This window comes from Pelophylax lessonae (genome assembly GCF_965119305.1).
Source record: "Pelophylax lessonae genome assembly, chromosome: 1".
Taxonomy (NCBI): domain Eukaryota; kingdom Metazoa; phylum Chordata; class Amphibia; order Anura; family Ranidae; genus Pelophylax; species Pelophylax lessonae.
In genome coordinates, this window is record NC_138768.1 from 865,287,347 (window position 1) to 865,304,880 (window position 17,534).

Genomic DNA, 17,534 nt, shown 5'->3' on the forward strand with positions numbered 1-17,534 from the left:
GGTCGCCTCACAGGTCGCCCTAGTGTGAACCGGCACTAAATCCCCACCGGCTTCTGTTTATAAACAAACTGGCTGGGATATCTGGCCAATGACATCATCCAGGATCTCTGGCTGGTTTGTTTACAAACATCTAGCAGGCAGGGATCTGTCATTTGGTGGTAATAGTTCTTCCACTGCACAAATGACAGAATTCCAGCTGTCCAAATATTATTTCCAATTATTATTCCTCTGGTACAGAGACTGATGTGACTGGCTCAGTGATCTCTGTACAGCACTGCGGTATATGTCAGAGCTATATAAATGTATAATAATAGTGTGTGACCGTGGGGGGACATTAGAGTGTAAGCTCCTCTGGTACAGAGACTGATGTGACTGTGGGGGGAAATTAGAGTGTAAGCTCCTCTGGTGCAGAGACTGATGTGACTGGCTCAGTGATCTCTGTACAGCACTGTGGTATATGTCAGAGCTATATAAATGTATAATAATAGTGTGTGACTGTGGGGGGACATTAGAGTGTAAGCTCCTCTGGTGCAGAGGCAGATGTGACTGGCTTAGTGATCTCTGTACAGCACTGTGGTATATGTCAGAGATATATAAATGTGTATTGATCGGTGTAATCTCAGTTTTCGCTCCGTATTAAATCAGCGTTACTCACTTCTTTTTGGTTTAGGCAGCGTATATACTTCTTCACCCAGTCTGAATTTGGGGTGGCACAGAGGTGTTTGTTCTTGTTTGTAGTGAATCTAGAAGAAAGAAGACAGACAGTTATCATATGAAACAAAGTTACATAAATACATGTTTGTTTTTTGAGTTTTTTTTTTTAACGTTCATTGTGATGCGGTGGGCAATCTGACACTAACCCATGCTGGCTTGGAGGTATACTAACTGACCAGCTGACACTGGCATCAATAGCAAAACCAATATAGACGTCAGTGCTAATATTGTACACGGTCACTGTTCTAGTGATACTGGCTGGGAAGGGGTTAACATCTAGGGGCAATCAAGGGGTTAAATGTGTGCCTATATATGTGTAATGTGTTCTGCTTTTACTTTACTGTATGTCTGTCACTCTTCTGTGTCTCTGCATTTCTATTTCCACAGTCTCTGACGATTCCTTGAATCACGTCTGCAGTCTCTGACCATCTCCTGTAGTATGTCTGCAGTCTCTGACCATCTCCTGTAGCATGTCTGCAGTCTCTGACCATCTCCTGTAGTATGTCAGCAGTCTCTGACCATCTCCTGTAGTATGTCTACAGTCTCTGACCATCTCCTGTAGTATGTCTGCAGTCTCTGACCATCTCCTGTAGTATTTCTGCAGTCTCTTACCATCTCCTGTAGTGTGTCTGCAGTCTCTGACCATCTCCTGTAGTATGTCTGCAGTCTCTGACCGTCTCCTGTAGTATGTCAGCAGTCTCTGACCATCTCCTGTAGTATGTCAGCAGTCTCTGACCATCTCCTGTAGTATGTCTGCAGTCTCTGACCTTCTCCTGTAGTATTTCTGCAGTCTCTGACCATCTCCTGTAGCGTGTCTGCAGTCTATGACCATCTCCTGTAGTATGTCTGCAGTCTCTGACCATCTCCTGTAGTATGTCTGCAATCTCTGACCAACTTCTGTAGTATGTCTGCAGTCTCTGACCATCTCCTGTAGCATGTCTGCAGTCTCTGGCCATCTCCTGTAGTATGTCTGCAGTCTCTGACCATCTCTTGTAGCATATCTGCAGTCTCTGGCCATCTCTTGTAGTATGTCTGCAGTCTCTGACCATCTCTTGTAGAATATCTGCAGTCTCTGCCCATCTCCTGTAGTATGTCTGCAGTCTCTGACCATCTCCTGTAGTATGTCTGCAATCTCTGACCATCTCCTGTAGTGTGTCTGCAGTCTCTGACCATCTCCTGTAGTGTGTCTGCAGTCTCTGACCATCTCCTGTAGTATGTCTGCAGTCTCTGACCATCTCCTGTACTATGTCTGCAGTCTCTGACCATCTCCTGTAGTATGTCTGCAATCTCTTAAGCCCCGTACACACGTACCGATCGTCGGCCAAAAAGCTTCGGCCGCCGAATGATCGGCCGATTGTCGGCTTGTTAGTATGATGCTTCCGACAGCCGACATTCGGCCGAAAAGAATCTGTCTTGCAAGCATTAAAATTTTTGTATGCCGACACCAGAGCGGCCGATTGTTCGCCAATCAGTACAGAATTCGGCCGACAGACAGCAGATTTGCAAGACTGGGCATGCTCAGAAAAGAAAAAACAGAGGGAAAGTTAACCATCACATGACATCACTTCTGCAGTCGGCTGTAGTCGGCGGACAAAATTCGTGTGCAGTCTTTTGCACTTTTCAACAGACACGACAGCCCTGGACAAAAGACAGCCGATCGTTCGGCCGACGATCGGTACGTGTGTACGGGGCTTTACCATCTTCAGTAGTATTTCTGCAGTCTCTGACAATCTCCTGTAGTATGTCTGCAGTCTCTGACCATCTCCTGTAGTATGTATGCAGTCTCTGACCATCTCCTGTAATATGTCTGCAGTCTCTGACCATCTCCTGTAGTATGTCTGCAGTCTATGACCATCTCCTGTAATATGTCTGCAGTCTATGACCATCTCCTGTAATATGTCTGCAGTCTATGACCATCTCCTGTAGTATGTCTGCAGTCTCTGACCATCTCCTGTAATATGTCTGCAGTCTCTGACCATCTCCTGTAGTATGTCTGCAGTCTCTGACCATCTCCTGTAGTAGGTCTGCAGTCTCTGACCGTCTCCTGTAGTATGTCTGCAGTCTCTGGTCTTCTCTTGCATCAAGCCCGTAGTCTTTGTCTATAACCTATTGTGTGTCTCTGATAATGATATTCGTTGAGATTTTATATGTAGCCCTGTAGTGATGTCGGGGGGCTGCAGTTGAGCCCCCATATGAAAAGTGACCCCCAATGGTCTAATCCCTAGAATTATGGAGTGAAGACTTTTATTATTTTCAGATACTTACACAATGGCGGGAATGTTGCAGCCGGATGACTCGCCCTGATGATTGTAGGTGCTGATAATTCTGTAGGGGATCACTTTATTACTCGTTGCCAAACAGCATTCAGCTGGGTTTCTGCTAGCAGCAGACACTGGGAGAAAAAAAGAACGTATAAATACAGCGATAAGCACAAGGACTGATGTGACTGGCTCAGTGTTCTCTGTACAGCACTGCAGTATATGTCAGAGCTATATAAATGTATAATAATAATAATAGTGTGTGACTGTGGGGGGACATTAGAGTGTAAGCTCCTCTGGTACAGAGACTGATGTGACTGGCTCAGTGTTCTCTGTACAGCACTGCGGTATATGTCAGAGCTATATAAATGTATAATAATGATAACAGCACTTGTTATCCTACAGAGTTATTATAACTGAATTCACATCAGCCTCTGCACCAGAGGAGCTTACACTCTAATGTCCCCCCACAGTCACACACTAATATTATTATACACTATATTGTCAAAAGTATTGGGATGCCTGCCTTTACCCGCACATGAACTTTAATGGCATCCCAGTCTAAGTCCGTAGGGTTCAATATTGAATTGGCCCACCCTTTGCAGCTATAACAGCTTCAACTCTTCTTGGAAGGCTGTCCACAAGGTTTAGGAGTGTGTCTATGGGAATGTTTGACCATTCTTCCAGAAGAACATTTGTAAGGTCAGGCACTAATGTGGACAAGAAGACCTGGCTCGCAGTCTCCGCTCTAATTCATCCCAAAAGTGTTCTATCGGGTTGAGGTCAGGACTCTGTGCAGGCCAGTCAAGTTCCTCCACCCCAACTCGCTCATCCATGTCTTTATGGACCTTGCTTTGTGCACTGGTGTCCAGTCATGTTGGAAAAGGAAGGGGCCATCCCCAAAGTTGGGATCATGAAATTGTCCAAAAAGTCTTGGTATACTGATGCCTTAAGAGTTCCCTTCACTGGAACTAAGGGGCCAAGCACAACCCCTGAAAAATAACCCCACACCATAATCCCCCTCCACCTAATGATTTGGACCAGTGCACAAAGCAAGGTCCATAAAGACATGGATGAGCGAGTTTGGGGTGGAGGAACTTGACTCGCCTGCACCTCAACCCGATAGAACAGCTTTGGGATGAATTAGAGCAGAGACTGTGATCCAGGCCTTCTCGTCCAACATCAGGGCCTGACCTTACAAATGCACTTCTGGAAGAATGACCAAACATTCCCATAGACACACTACTAAACCTTGTGGACAGCCTTCCCAGAAGAGTTGAAGCTGTTATAGCTGTAAAGGGTGGGCTAACTCAATATTGAACCCTACGGACTAAGGCCCCTTTCACACGAACGATCCGATCAGATCCGCCTGTCAGTTTTTCAGGTGGACCTGATCAGATGCTCTATGCATCCCTACGGGGCAGCGGGTGTCAGCGGAGACATCTCCGCTGACACCCGCTGCTATCCGCTTCCGATCCTGTCCGTGAAATCCAGACGGATGGAAACCCTATTTCTCTTACGTCCTCCGACAGTCGCCGCCTCTTCATATTCGTCACAATGGGGTATTAGACTTTGCTCCGTAGGAGTAGCTAGGCAACAGAATATGTCAATATTAAAGCTTTTAACATATCCCACCCCCAGGGGGTGGTCCCCTCAGTCTATACCCTCCTGCTTCCTGTTCCATACCTCAGTTTCATTGTCTAGCTTTCAGGAGTTAGCTGGCTGTTTCTGTGCTGGGGCATTTTGTCTCAGCCTTTATCTTCTTTTTAATTTTATTTGAGTTTTTTTCTCTTTCTTTACTTAGCTGTTACTTTTTTCAGCATTAGTTAGTTCTTCTGATGAAGAGGATCGTGCGGGCTGGGTCTCGGGCTTGCCCCCCTGGTCGCAGGTTGTGGGCCAGTGGCTTCCCAGCCTGCCATCGAGCGTTCAGTCAGGTAATTTTCCTGGCACATGTGAACGACCCATCCCTGTTCGCTGCAGGGATGCTATGGTGAGGTGGCTACCTCACTGGACGCCATGTGGTTTCGCACCGCAGTCCTGGCTGCGACTCTCCCTGTCACATGTGCAGTGGCTTGATCGCTTGTGCGGGTTCCCCACACCACTCAGCAGGTAAGTGTACTCTGTGTGGGGACCTGTCTGTTTAGTAGGTGTCAGTCTGGGACTGTGTAACCCTGCATGTCTGTTCACACTATTGGGATCCCTGTCTGGATGCTGCTGTGGGCTGCAAGGAGGGGGGCTGTGATACACTGTTCTGTGTGCATAACTGTGTGATTTCTCTGTGTGACATGCTATGTGTTGTAGGACATGCTGTGGATCATGTTTTGTGCAACATGCGGCGGCCGCTGCTGCGGTCCGCCATTTTAATGATGACTACAGGCAATGAGGGCTTCTTCCATAGCTGGGAGCGGCGTTTTTTGGCGCCAAGCGCCGCCATTTTGGCGGCGATCACTCCGACCTCATGTAGCACTGCATTTACCTCCTCCCCGGCGGCCATTTTTTTTGTAGCCTTCCATAGGCTTTATAGGAGCGGCTTCTTCTGCATCGCTTCCTTTTCCCTGGGCACACCGATCGATACAGCAGCAGCAGTGTTCTCTCCAGGTTTTTATCCTCCTTAGTCCTGTTTTCCTTGCCTGAGTTTGTAGTTTTCCCTGTGGGGGTCGCATTGTGCTGGTGTGTGTGTGTGCGGTGGGCTGCGCTAGCCGCGTTTTTAAAGGGGAAGTTACCCTTTTTTTCTCCTGCACACTTCTGGGGGCATGGATTCTCAGGAAAGCAAATTTCCTCCCACCTTACTGGGTGGACAAGGGGCTGCTGCTGTTTCCCCTGAGGGGGGGATTTGGCCACCGTTGTGGCTAACCTGGCTGCTCAGGTGCAGATGCTTGTGGCTGCTCAATCCACTAAAAGGCCCAGAGTTTCAATCTCCTCTGATTCAGAGGGCGAAGGTGATGGGGCTGCTATGGCTGGGGTCCCCTTATCGGGGTCCCGTTCATTCCTGGACTTTGCAGGGTCAGAAGGGGATGCAAAGGTTGAGGGGGTTGATGATTCTCCCCCTTGCTCTTCTGAAGAGCTTGCAATCATGGATGAATTGGTTGCTTCTATCAAACAAACGCTGCATTTACAGGATGAACCATGTCCACCTGCCGTTCTGGCTTCTTATGGGACCCAGCGGAGGCGCAAAACATCACAGGTTTTTCCTTGCACTGAGGATTTTCAGCGCGCTGTTAGTGAACAATGGCGCAATCTCAAAAAGCCTTTTGCTGTGCCAAGTAGGTTCAAGCTGCGTTATCCCTTCACACCCACCACTGATGAACGTTGGTGTGTACCACCTCCGGTGGATCACGCGGTGGCGGTTTTGAATAAGTCCACTGCGATTCCGGCGGAGGATACCCCGGTGTTCCGGGACTCTACGGACAGGAGACTGGAGTCTCTCGCCCGTCATACTTACTCGGTTACCGGCTCCATGCTGAAAGCTATTTTTGCTTCCCTTATGGCAGCTCAGGCTGTTGCGGATTGGACGCAGGTACTCAGGCGCGTCCTGGTGGCTGATTCTGCCCCGCCGACGACGTTGGCTATGGTGGATCAGATCCATCAGGGTGTCATGTATTGGTGTGATGCGGAATTGGATGTAATTCCTTTGGCTGCACGTGTGCACAGCGTGGCGGTGTTGACACGCCGTTTGATTTGGCTAAAATGTTGGTCTGTGGGCCAATCGTCTCGCAAGACCTTGGCTAATTTGCCCTATTCAGGATCTCGCCTTTTTGGGGACTCACTGGATACGCTGATTAAGGGGATCTCTGGGGGTAAGAGCACGCTCTTGCCCCAATCTCACAAGACTAAGGGCGCTCAAGGTAAGAAGCACGCTTCATTTAGGCCCCCTCAGGGGTCCTTTCGTGCCTTTCGGTCGCACTATAAGGGCAAGCCCTTCAAGGGTCAAGGCTCCCAAAAGAAACCGTGGGCAGGTAAGCAGAAGTCCGGCCAGTCCAGATCCGCTGCCCATAACAACGCGGCCTGAAGGGACTCCCTCACCCAGTTCTGGGGTGGGGGGACGTTTGCTCGGTTTTCTTCAACCCTGGCTGGCCCGCGTTCGGGACAGGTGGGTTCAGGAGATCGTTCGGTCTGGATACAAGATCGAGTTCCTCTCTCGGCCGGCGAACAGGTTTTTTCCCTCAAACCTTCAACTGTCTCCGGAGCGTTTGCGGGATCTGCACCTGGCAGTGCAGGACCTGCGGGCTCAGGGAGTGGTGGTTCCGGTGCTTCATCGAGACAGATTTCGGGGGTTTTATTCAAATCTGTTCACTGTGCCCAGGAAGGAGGGCAAGGTTCATCCAATTCTGGACTTAAAAGCTCTGAACCGCTTTGTGCGGGTTCGCAAGTCCGGCATGGAATCCCTGCGCTCGGTGGTGGCTGCCCTGGTTCCAGGGGAATTCATGGCCTCCATCGACTTGAAGGATGCGTACCTACACATCCCCATTTTCGAGGGTCACCAAAAGTACCTTCGATTTGCCATTGCGGAGGATCATTATCAATTTGTGGCGTTACCCTTTGGTCTCGCTTCGGCTCCGCGGGTTTTCACCAAGGTGCTTGCGCCGGTTCTGGCCTTATTGAGAGCCCAGGGTATCTCGATCCTGGGGTATCTGATGACATTCTGGTCCGGTCTGCGACCAGTCAGGGTCTGATGAAGGACCTGTCCATCACGATGCAAACTCTGCAGGAGTTTGGTTGGACGATAAACTTCCCAAAATCGACGCTGTGCCCGTCGGTTCGTCTTCCCTATCTGGGTATGATTCTGGATTCGGTTCAGGCAAAAGTCTTCCTGCCGGAAGACAAGCTCAAGACGCTTCAGGACGAAGTCAGGTCCCTTCGGGACGTTCCGTGCTCATCCCTCCGGACGGGCATGAGGTGTTTGGTTTTGATGGTCTCGGCTTTCGAGGCGATTCCCTTCGCCCAGTTTCACACGAGGGATCTCCAGGCGGAGATCCTGTCCAGGTGGGACGGGCGACCACAATCTCTGGATCTTCAGATCTCGTTGAGTCTTCATACGAGAAGGAATCTGCTATGGTGGCTGCAGTCCCCGGCGGTGTCGGGGGGCATGTCTTTTCGTCCATTTTCGTGGACGGTGATCACAAAGGATGCCAGCCTGTCGGGCTGGGGCGGTGTTCTGGGCGTTCTGTCCGCCCAGGGTACTTGGTCGGAGGAGGAATCCTCCCTTCCGATCAACATTCTGGAATTGAGGGCGATAAATCTTTGCCTTCAACGTTGGACGGACAGGCTACAGGGCTGTCCGGTTCGGGTTCAGACGGACAATGCCACAGCGGTGGCCTACATCAACCACCAGGGGGGCACCAGGAGGGCCCGAGCGGCTCAGGAAGTGGCCGACATTCTGTTTTGGGCCGAGACACACGTTCCGGCGATAACGGCAGTTCACATTCCGGGGGTGGAGAACTGGCAGGCGGATTATCTGAGCCGTCAGACTCTGGACCAGGGGGAATGGTCGCTCCACCCGGAGGTTTTCCAGATGTTGTGCGCGAAGTGGGGTCTTCCGGATGTGGACCTGTTCGCGTCTCGTCTGAACAACAAGGTGGGAAGGTTCGTGGCAAGGACGCGCGATCCTCGGGCAGACGAGTCAGACGCGTTAGTGGCTCCGTGGCATCAGTATCACCTGATGTATGCATTCCCACCAATTCAGTTGCTGTCCCGGTTCCTTTGCAGGTTGTCCTCGGAACCACGAACGGTGATTCTGGTGGCGCCAGACTGGCCCCGCCGGTCTTGGTACGCAGACCTCATGAATCTGGCGGTCGACGCTCCATGGCGTCTGCCTCTTCGGGAAGATCTTCTGTCTCAAGGACCGATATTCCATCCTGCTTTACAGTCGCTGGCTTTGACGGCCTGGCTGTTGAGACCGAGGTCCTGAAGGATAGGGGTCTCTCTCCGGAGGTCATTCATACTTTGATCAATGCTAGAAAGGCCTCTTCGGGGAAGATATACTACCGTACTTGGAAGGCCTACTTTACCTGGTGTGAGTCCAGGGGGTACTCCCCTCGCTCATATTCGGTTTCGAGAGTGTTGGCTTTCCTTCAAACGGGCGTGGACCAGCGTTTGACGTTGGCCACGATTAAGGATCAGATTTCTGCTCTGGCCGTTCTTTTTCAGCGCCCTGTGGCGTCTAATTCTCTGGTTAGCACCTTTGTTCAAGGGGTGCGACACCTGGTCCCTCCTCGGAGGGAGCCTTTGCCTCCATGGGACTTGAACCTTGTTCTGTCCGTGTTGCAACATGCTCCCTTTGAAAAGATCAGGGAGATCTCGTTACCTCTGTTGTCCAAAAAGGTCGCCTTTTTGGTGGCGATCACTTTGGCTCGCAGGGTTTCAGAGCTGGCAGCTTTGTCGTGCAGGTCTCCGTATCTGGTACTCCACTTGGATAAGGTGGTCTTGTGACCTAATCCTTCTTTTCTTCCAAAAAGGATTTCAGAATTCCACCTCAATGAGGACATTGTCTTGCCTTCGCTTTGCGCGAAGCCCGAGCATCCGAAGGAGGTGGCTTTGCATTCCTTGGATGTTGTCAAGGCGAGATTCTCTCTTTGTCCTTCCTGAGGGACCTCGGAAGGGCATGGCGGCGTCGGCTTCTACCATCGCCAAATGGATCAGACAGACATTGAGCAGGCATATGCTTTGAAGGGGAAGGTTCCTCTTATGCCTGTGAAGGCGCACTCTACCAGATCTCTGAGTACGTCTTGGGCCTGTCATCATCGGGCCTCTGTGGCCCAGGTGTGTAAGGCGGCGACTTGGTCGTCCGTTCACACCTTCTCAAAGTTCTACAAAGTGGATGTTCGGGCATCGGCAGATGCTTCCTTTGGCCGCAAGGTTCTTAGTGCGGCAGTACCTTAAGGTCCCTTGTTTTTTGGGCCCTTGGCTGTTTGGGATGTTTTTTATCCCTAGGTTATTTGTTCTTCCTGGGTTGTTGCTCCTGTTGAGCAAGCTTTTTTTCATGTTGCCCAGTTGGTTTCCTTCCCTTGGTAAGGTTACTTTCTCTGATGTGGAGACTGCGTTGCCTTAGGCGCGGCTGCGTTTCCCACCCCTCATGTTTGCACTGCTTTGGGACGTCCCCATTGTGACGAATATGAAGAGGCGGCGACTGTCGGAGGACGCAAGAGAAAACTGAATTTTTGTAAAATCTTACCTGTAAAATTCCTTTCTCTGAGTCCTCCGACAGTCACCGCCCCCGCCCCTCTTTTGGGGTTTGTGTATGTACTCTACTGCTATTCTACTGAAACTGAGGTATGGAACAGGAAGCAGGAGGGTATAGACTGAGGGGACCACCCCCTGGGGGTGGGATATGTTAAAAGCTTTAATATTGACATATTCTGTTGCCTAGCTACTCCTACGGAGCAAAATGTAATACCCCATTGTGACGAATATGAAGAGGCGGCGACTGTCGGAGGACTCAGAGAAAGAAATTTTACAGGTAAGATTTTACAAAAATTCAGTTTTTCCATCCGTCCAGCAGATCGGATTGGATGAGAACGGACAGGCGGTCCATTCTCATCTAATCTCCCCATAGAGAACAGCGGGGATCTGACAGCTCCGTCTCCGCACACAGAGTGGCGGATCGATCCTCCGATGAGCAGAACGGACCGTGTGAAAGGACCCTAAGACTGGGATGCCATTACAGTTCATGTGCGTGTAAAGGCAGGCGTCCCAATACTTTTGACAATATAGTGTACCTTTATATAGCTCTGATATATACAGCAGTGCTGTACAAATAATAAGGGTGATCACTTTGTGTCGTGGAAAGAAAATTCAGGAACTTGGGCTGAAGAGTGAACTGATGGAAATTCTGCCACTACTACTAATAATGATAATAAAGATATTCCCGACAATTTCTTATCACTTAATTGCAGGAACAATATCAACATTCATTGAATAGATGAAGGCAGTTATCACGTCATACCTAAGAAACCCATTCATTTTTACCTAATCAATAACCAAACCTAATCAATAACCAAACCCGCAGTATTTTTTTTTTTTTCCATAAAATTTTTTTTATTGAAAAACAAATTATACAGGGTACAGAAAGTCACACAATATCAATGGTAGTAAACATATTTCTCTATAGTTTTCTTTTTTTTTTTTTTTTTTTTTTAATTTTTATATCACGTAAAGAATAAGGCTTCAAGGGTATAGAGGGTAAAGGGGACACAAAAAGGGAAAAGAAAGAGGAAAAATCAGTGTGGCTTGAGTCATGCTAAATACCGTGAAGCAGTGGATTCCTGAGAAAATGTCGGAAGCACAACTCAAAATAAACTAGCCTGAAAACAAAGACCATTACTGGATAGGAACATTCCATACAGCTGAAATACTGGAACCATAAGAGCATGTAGCTATTATTGAAACATATAGGTCATAGGCATATAGGTAGTATCAATGAGGTTTAGCCAGGTTGTTGTGTGTCTGCGGGGAGCTTCTTGAGGAGCCTATGTATTAAGACAACCTTATTGTGGAGCTCTAGAAAGTGCGGATTGGCAGTAATCTGTATAAGAATGTTATGGATCCAGTATTGCTCGGAGGGATGTTAAGAATCTAATGTCCGCTACTCAGGGAGAAGGGAAGAAGGGGATGGGAAGGGAGGGAAGGATAAACAGACGGATGAAAAGAGTGAGGAGGGGGGCAAGAAAGGAGGGAAGGACACTAAAGGGGGAAGGATGTCTGGTGACTTAAACTTCCAGTCTCTCGGGGGGGGGGGGGGGGGGGGAACATCTCATCACAGAAACTACTTTCAAAGAGTATACTTGAGAATCCGATTCTAAGTAGGGGTCGTGATTGAAGCGTAAGTCGCCGTTTGCTTGAATCCTGTCCATTCCTGCCAAGTTGCAGCAAATTCTGAGTATCTATCATGGGCAATGCTGATCAATTCCTCCATTTGTTCAATGTGGTTCAGACGCTTACACCACTCTTTGATGGAGGGGATTGTAGATGATTTCCAGTGACATGGGACGCACAGTTTGGCAGCAGTCGCCATGTGCATCGCCAGAGATTTCCTATAACTCCCCCGCTGGAAAGGGGACCAATGCAGTAGGTATTGTGCTGGCGAGAAATCCAGTAGTCTCGAGGTTACTTCCTTGATCAGCTCGTGTACTCTCCTCCAGTAGGGCTGAAGTAACGGGCATGACCACCAAATATGGAGCATTGTGCCCGGCTCATTATCACACCTCCAGCACATATTCGTAACATTCGGGAAGAATTTATGTAATCGGTCCGGTGTATGGTACCATCTGGAGAGTACCTTATATCCATTCTCCTGGATTGCTACGCTCACAGAAGAACATTGAATATTGCGGCAAATGGAAGACCACTCCTCCTCAGTAAGGGAAAGGTCCAGATCTCTTGACCAGGCCCCTACAAAAGAAGATGCTGAGAGAGGGGGAGGGGATAGAACAAGACGGTACAAGGCAGAGATCACATGCCTCTGGGGTCTCCCACCCTCACATATGGCCTCAATACCAGTTAATGGTCTCAACCAGTTGGATGCGACCCGACTATCGCTAAGGAAGCTACGAATCTGAAAGAAAGCCCACAATGGTATTGAGTGGGGGTGAAGGATTTGGTTCAGGGCCTCCCAAGATAAGGGGGAGTCTTTGTTGAAGAAGTGTTTGGCCACCACATTTTCAAATGGCCAGATGTCCTGAAGGAATGAGTTAGTCATTCCCGGCTCAAAGGCCGGGTTCCAGCGGATCGGGGTCAAGGGACCACATGCTAGGTTAATCTTTTTAGCTTTGCGCCACGCGCAATGAAGCTTTAAAGGAGGACATATCAGGGGATGATCCCTGAGGTCTTCTTTTGTTGCGGAAAATGGAAGCCAGGAGAGCAAGTTTAGCGGTATTTCAGAGAATGCATTTTCCAGACCAACAACTGACTTAAGAGATGAGTGTATGTTCCAATCTACCAATCTACTTAGAATGCAGGCTTTGTAATAGGTGTGAAGGTCAGGGAGCCCCAATCCTCCGCTTTCCTTAGGAGCCGTAAGCTGTGTGTACCGAATTCCTGGTCTTTTATCATTCCAGACAAATTTTTGGGAAGATGATTTGAAGGATGTAAAGAAGGAGCTTGATAAATGGATTGGAATGGTTTGAAAAAGGTAAAGAAATTTGGGTAGGATAGACATTTTAAGGAGAGAAGCGCGGCCAAACCACGATACCTGGAGGGAACTCCAAGAACGTAGGGTGGTGTTGACGGAGTTTAGGAGAGGCTGGTAATTTAGTTTATAGAGGTCATTAAGATTGCGAGGGATAAGTATCCCTAGGTAGGGAATGGATTCAGGGGCCCATTTGAACGGGAAGTTCATCTGACAACGGTCAACTTCCGTATGTGGAAGAGAGACGTTAAGGGCCATGGATTTAGCGTAATTAATTTGCAAGTGTGATATGGATTTAAAAAATTCCAGGTCTTTAAGTAGAATTGGGAGGGACAGATGTGGTTGGGATAGGAAAAGCAGCATATCATCTGCGAATGCTGCTATTTTATGAGTACATCCCTTGATTTGAATTCCCCTAATATCAGAATTTGCGCGGATCATGTTGAGGAAGGGTTCCAGTGATAGGATAAAAAGGATCGGAGAGAGAGGGCATCCCTGTCTAGTACCATTGGAGAGACTGAAGGCGTCCGACAGGTGGCCATTGACCCTGACCCTGGCCCTTTGATTGGTGTATAAGGCCCGGATATTCGACACCATTCCAGGCCCTAAGCCCAAAGATTCAAGGGTCGATGTAAGATAGTCCCAGGCCACTCTGTCAAACGCCTTTTCGGCGTCCAATGAAAGAAAGAAGCCAGGGACACCTCGGGTGGTAAGCCAATGATGAATATTTAGCGCCCTTGTGGTATTGTCCCTGGCCTCGCGACCAGGAACAAAGCCGACTTGATCTAGAGAAACCATAGAGGAGAGGTGGGGGAGGAGTCGGTTGGCAAGGATCTTGGCATAGATCTTAACGTCTACATTCAGCAGTGAAATAGGACGATAGTTGCCTACCTGAGCTGGATCCTTGCCATCCTTAGGGATCACTGTTATGTGAGCTTCTAATAAAGAGGGGGATTGGTGTGGTGTGTCTGCCAAAGTGCGGAACGCACGCAAGAAGTGAGGCCTGAGAGTTTCCACGAACGTGCGGAAGTATTGCAGGGAGAAACCATCAGGACCAGGGCATTTTCCTGGCTTCATCTCCTTGACCGCCCTGTCATATTCCTCTGTAGATAGCGGTAATTCCATTGAGGAGATGATGGAGGGCGAGAGAGGTGGAGAGCCATAAGTGTTTAAGAAGGACCCGATGGTTTCCTGACGCTGATGGGTTGATGTGGGTTGATGAGATACGGAACGTAAATTATAAAGTGAATGGTAGAAAGATTCAAATTGCTTGGCTATAGCCTCATTTGAACAGTGTTTCGTGCCTGCGTTGTCCCTTATGAAGTGGATGTTTGCTGATTTTTTTTGTGCCTGTACTACTTTGGCCAATAAGCGACCACATTTGTTTCCTTGTTCAAAGAAAATTCTTTTGCCCAGGGCCAGTCTACGGTGGCTCTGGATTTCAAGAATGTCTCTTATTTCCTGTCTCACTTTGGTAAGTTCCGTTAGGGCTTCATTGGCTGCGGAGCGTTTGTGTATTCTTTCGAGTGTGCTCAACTTCTTGAACAAACCCTCGAGTACAGCCTGTCTGGCCTTCTTTTGTTTGGATGCTAGGAGGATAAGTTCCCCCCTGAGCACACACTTATGGGCTTCCCATTGCCCTATTGGAGTGGAGTCAGAGGTGTCGTTCTCTCTGAAAAAAGAGGCTAAGACCTCTTGAAGTTTGTCAACATTTGCTTGGTCTCTAAGGAGGGATGGGTTTAATCGCCAAGACTTGCGTCTATTATCTTCATCTGGGAACTGAATAGTCATTGTTATTGGATTGTGGTCTGAGAGGACCCTAGGTTCGATCGAGGACGAGTGTAGCAAAGGTATATCAGTTTGGGAGATAAAAAAATAATCGATTCTTGAAAATTTATTGTGTGGTGCTGAATAGAAAGTATAGTCTTTAACGTCTGAGTGTATTAGTCTCCATGTATCGTGAAGTTTTAATTTTTGTAGTTGTATTGCAATTTGGCGTAGGGCCTGAAATGGAAGCGCAGATGATCCTGAGGAGGAGTCCAAAATAGGGTTGAGAGGGACATTAAAGTCCCCTCCAAGGATCAGCATGCCCGATGCAAAATCAAGTAGATCCTGGCATATTGAGCGTAAAAACGGTACTTGTTTACAATTAGGGGCATAAATATTAGCGATAGTAATCGGGCGGGAGTTTATGCGACCCTTGACGAAAAGGAATCTACCACCTGGGTCTCGTTTGAGGTCAATTAGTTGGAAGTCAACCTGTCGAGAGAAGAGGAGGGAAACCCCTCTTGTCTTGGAGCCCTCCGTGGGAGCATGGTAAGAGACTGGAAATCTTTTATTCATTAGTTTGGGAATTTCACCTTCTTTAAAATGAGTCTCTTGCAGTAAGAGCACCTGAGCGCGCATTCTATGTGCTTCTGCTAGAATTTGCGACCTTTTCTCAGGGATATTGAGTCCCTGAGCATTGATTGAAAGAAATTTAAGGGGCGACCCCCGAGAGACTGGAGCTACGTCCGGCATCATGGGGAGAAGGGAAAGGGAGAAGAGAAAGGGAAGGTAGGATTTCAGAAATGAGAAGGGGGGTGGGGAGGGGGCGGTTTAAAGGGTAAGGGTTGGGTTAAGTGGACTAGGTGCCTGTCACAACAAGCACTCGGATGTGTCCAAAAGGGGTAAAACAAAGAAAAATAATGGGAGGGGGTTAGGAAGAGAAGGAAACAGATCTCCGCAAGAAGGCTGGTATCGGTTGATCCGCCTAGTATCTGTGCGGGGAGAAAGTACTACAATATGTAAATTCGGGTCAGCGGTAGCCAAAAGCTACCGTTGTGGTGGGAGGTTAGTGTGACAAACGGTCTAAGACCAATCAGAAATCCGTGCACTCTTGGGGGGAGGGCAAATATAAACAATTAGAACAATTTTGAGAACAACAAACTGGCTAAAACTCACCATATCCGGACCGCAGGGTCTCAGAACAAGAACTGTAGAGGCAGGAATCCTGCGGCATGTGAGATGAAAAACAGAAAACAATGTAAGTAACACAACATTTTGAAACATTTGTTAAGCCGCCCTCTATGGGAATAAGTCTTCTAAGTGATCCAATTACCGACCTTGACTCGGTCGTTCTTATGGGTGTGTTCTTGAAAGAATAATCTATCTAAAGTACTTGTAAGACAGTCTGTGATATATTGTAAGTTTAAGAGAAAAACCCCTGACCTTTGTAAACCGTTCCCTAGGATGAAATAGAGAAAGGAGACCCCGCCTACCCCAATGGTCCCACTCACTAAGCTAGTCTACATGGGCTATTGGGATGTCAGGCTCGTTAATAAAAGTACAAAGGGTTCCGAGTAGGTTGACCTAGAGCTCATGACATGGAACGTGTGGGACATTAGTAACAAGTTAATTTATGATTTTTAAGGTCGGGTCAAGAGAGGTATCCAGGGATAAGGGGGCAAGAGATCTCCCTGGGGTAAAAGTCTAGTCCTAGCGGGACAGGGTAACCGCCAGCAGACCTAAATCACAATATTTAAGATATGTTCTATCCTGGACTCCATTAAGACAAGAGATCCCACTCTCAACCCCCCCCCCCCCGTCACTGCATCCCTCACCTCCCACCCCTCCAAAACATATACATAAAAAGAAAACACAGGAAAGTGTGGCGGTTCAGGATGGGTAATTGCTACAAAGTATAAATTTTCAAACGGGATGAGTATGGGGATGAGGGGAGTCGGGGATCCTCCTGGATAAAACAGGGGTTGAAAACGAAGAGAGGGTCAGTTGTTAGTGTCTCATCTTTGAGAGTTCCGCCTAAAGAACGTCTATTCCTTTTTGGATAAGGGCCGTTCTCATTAGATATTGCATAAGGATGTCTTCGGCTGTACAGGAGTTAACTTGAACACTACTTTCATCAAATGTAAAAGGATCACAGTCCCACACAGAGCGGCCCTATTCAGTAATAAGTGTAGGTTTAGGTCTCCTGTCCCTCCTTCCGGGAAGCAGGAGATCGTCTTGGAGTTTCTCCATGGGCATCTCTGGGCCTAGGCGATCTAGAAGACGTATTGTTTGAGCGATATCTGGAACGCTTATTCTTTCGGCTTTGTCTCTGCGATTTCGGGGTGCCTGATGTAGCTATTTGGACCCAAGGGTCAGGCGCATAGAATTCGCTATACCATTCAGGTAGGTCCATCTCAGGGATATCAAATGCGGAGCAGAAAGCTGGTAGGTCATCTGGAACTCTTAAAGAAGCATTCCTACCTCTAAACGAAGCACAGAGGCAGAAGGGGAAACGCCACCTGTATGTTATGCCCCTGGTTCGGAGGATTTCCAACAGTGGGCACAAGGCGCGGCGGTTCTGTAATGTAATGGCGGATAAGTCCTGGAACAGTTTGATTTCCGCTCCGTTAAATAGGATTTGGTCTTTGGCTCTGGCTTTGCGCAGGATGGCT

At 48.3% G+C, this 17,534-nt stretch overlaps 1 protein-coding gene across 1 annotated transcript in view; it reads right to left on the reverse strand.

Annotated features, from left to right (window-relative positions):
• Window positions 1-619: 619 nt before the first annotated feature.
• Window positions 620-17,534, reverse strand: part of LOC309550265 (eotaxin-like) — a gene marked incomplete at its 3' end in the record, with an annotated part of 902,909 nt that continues 885,994 nt past the window's right edge. Inside the window, exon 3 of the mRNA XM_082250673.1 lies at window positions 620-743. Coding sequence (XP_082106799.1) covers window positions 620-743 — 124 coding nt within the window. The remainder of the gene's footprint in view (window positions 744-17,534) is intronic.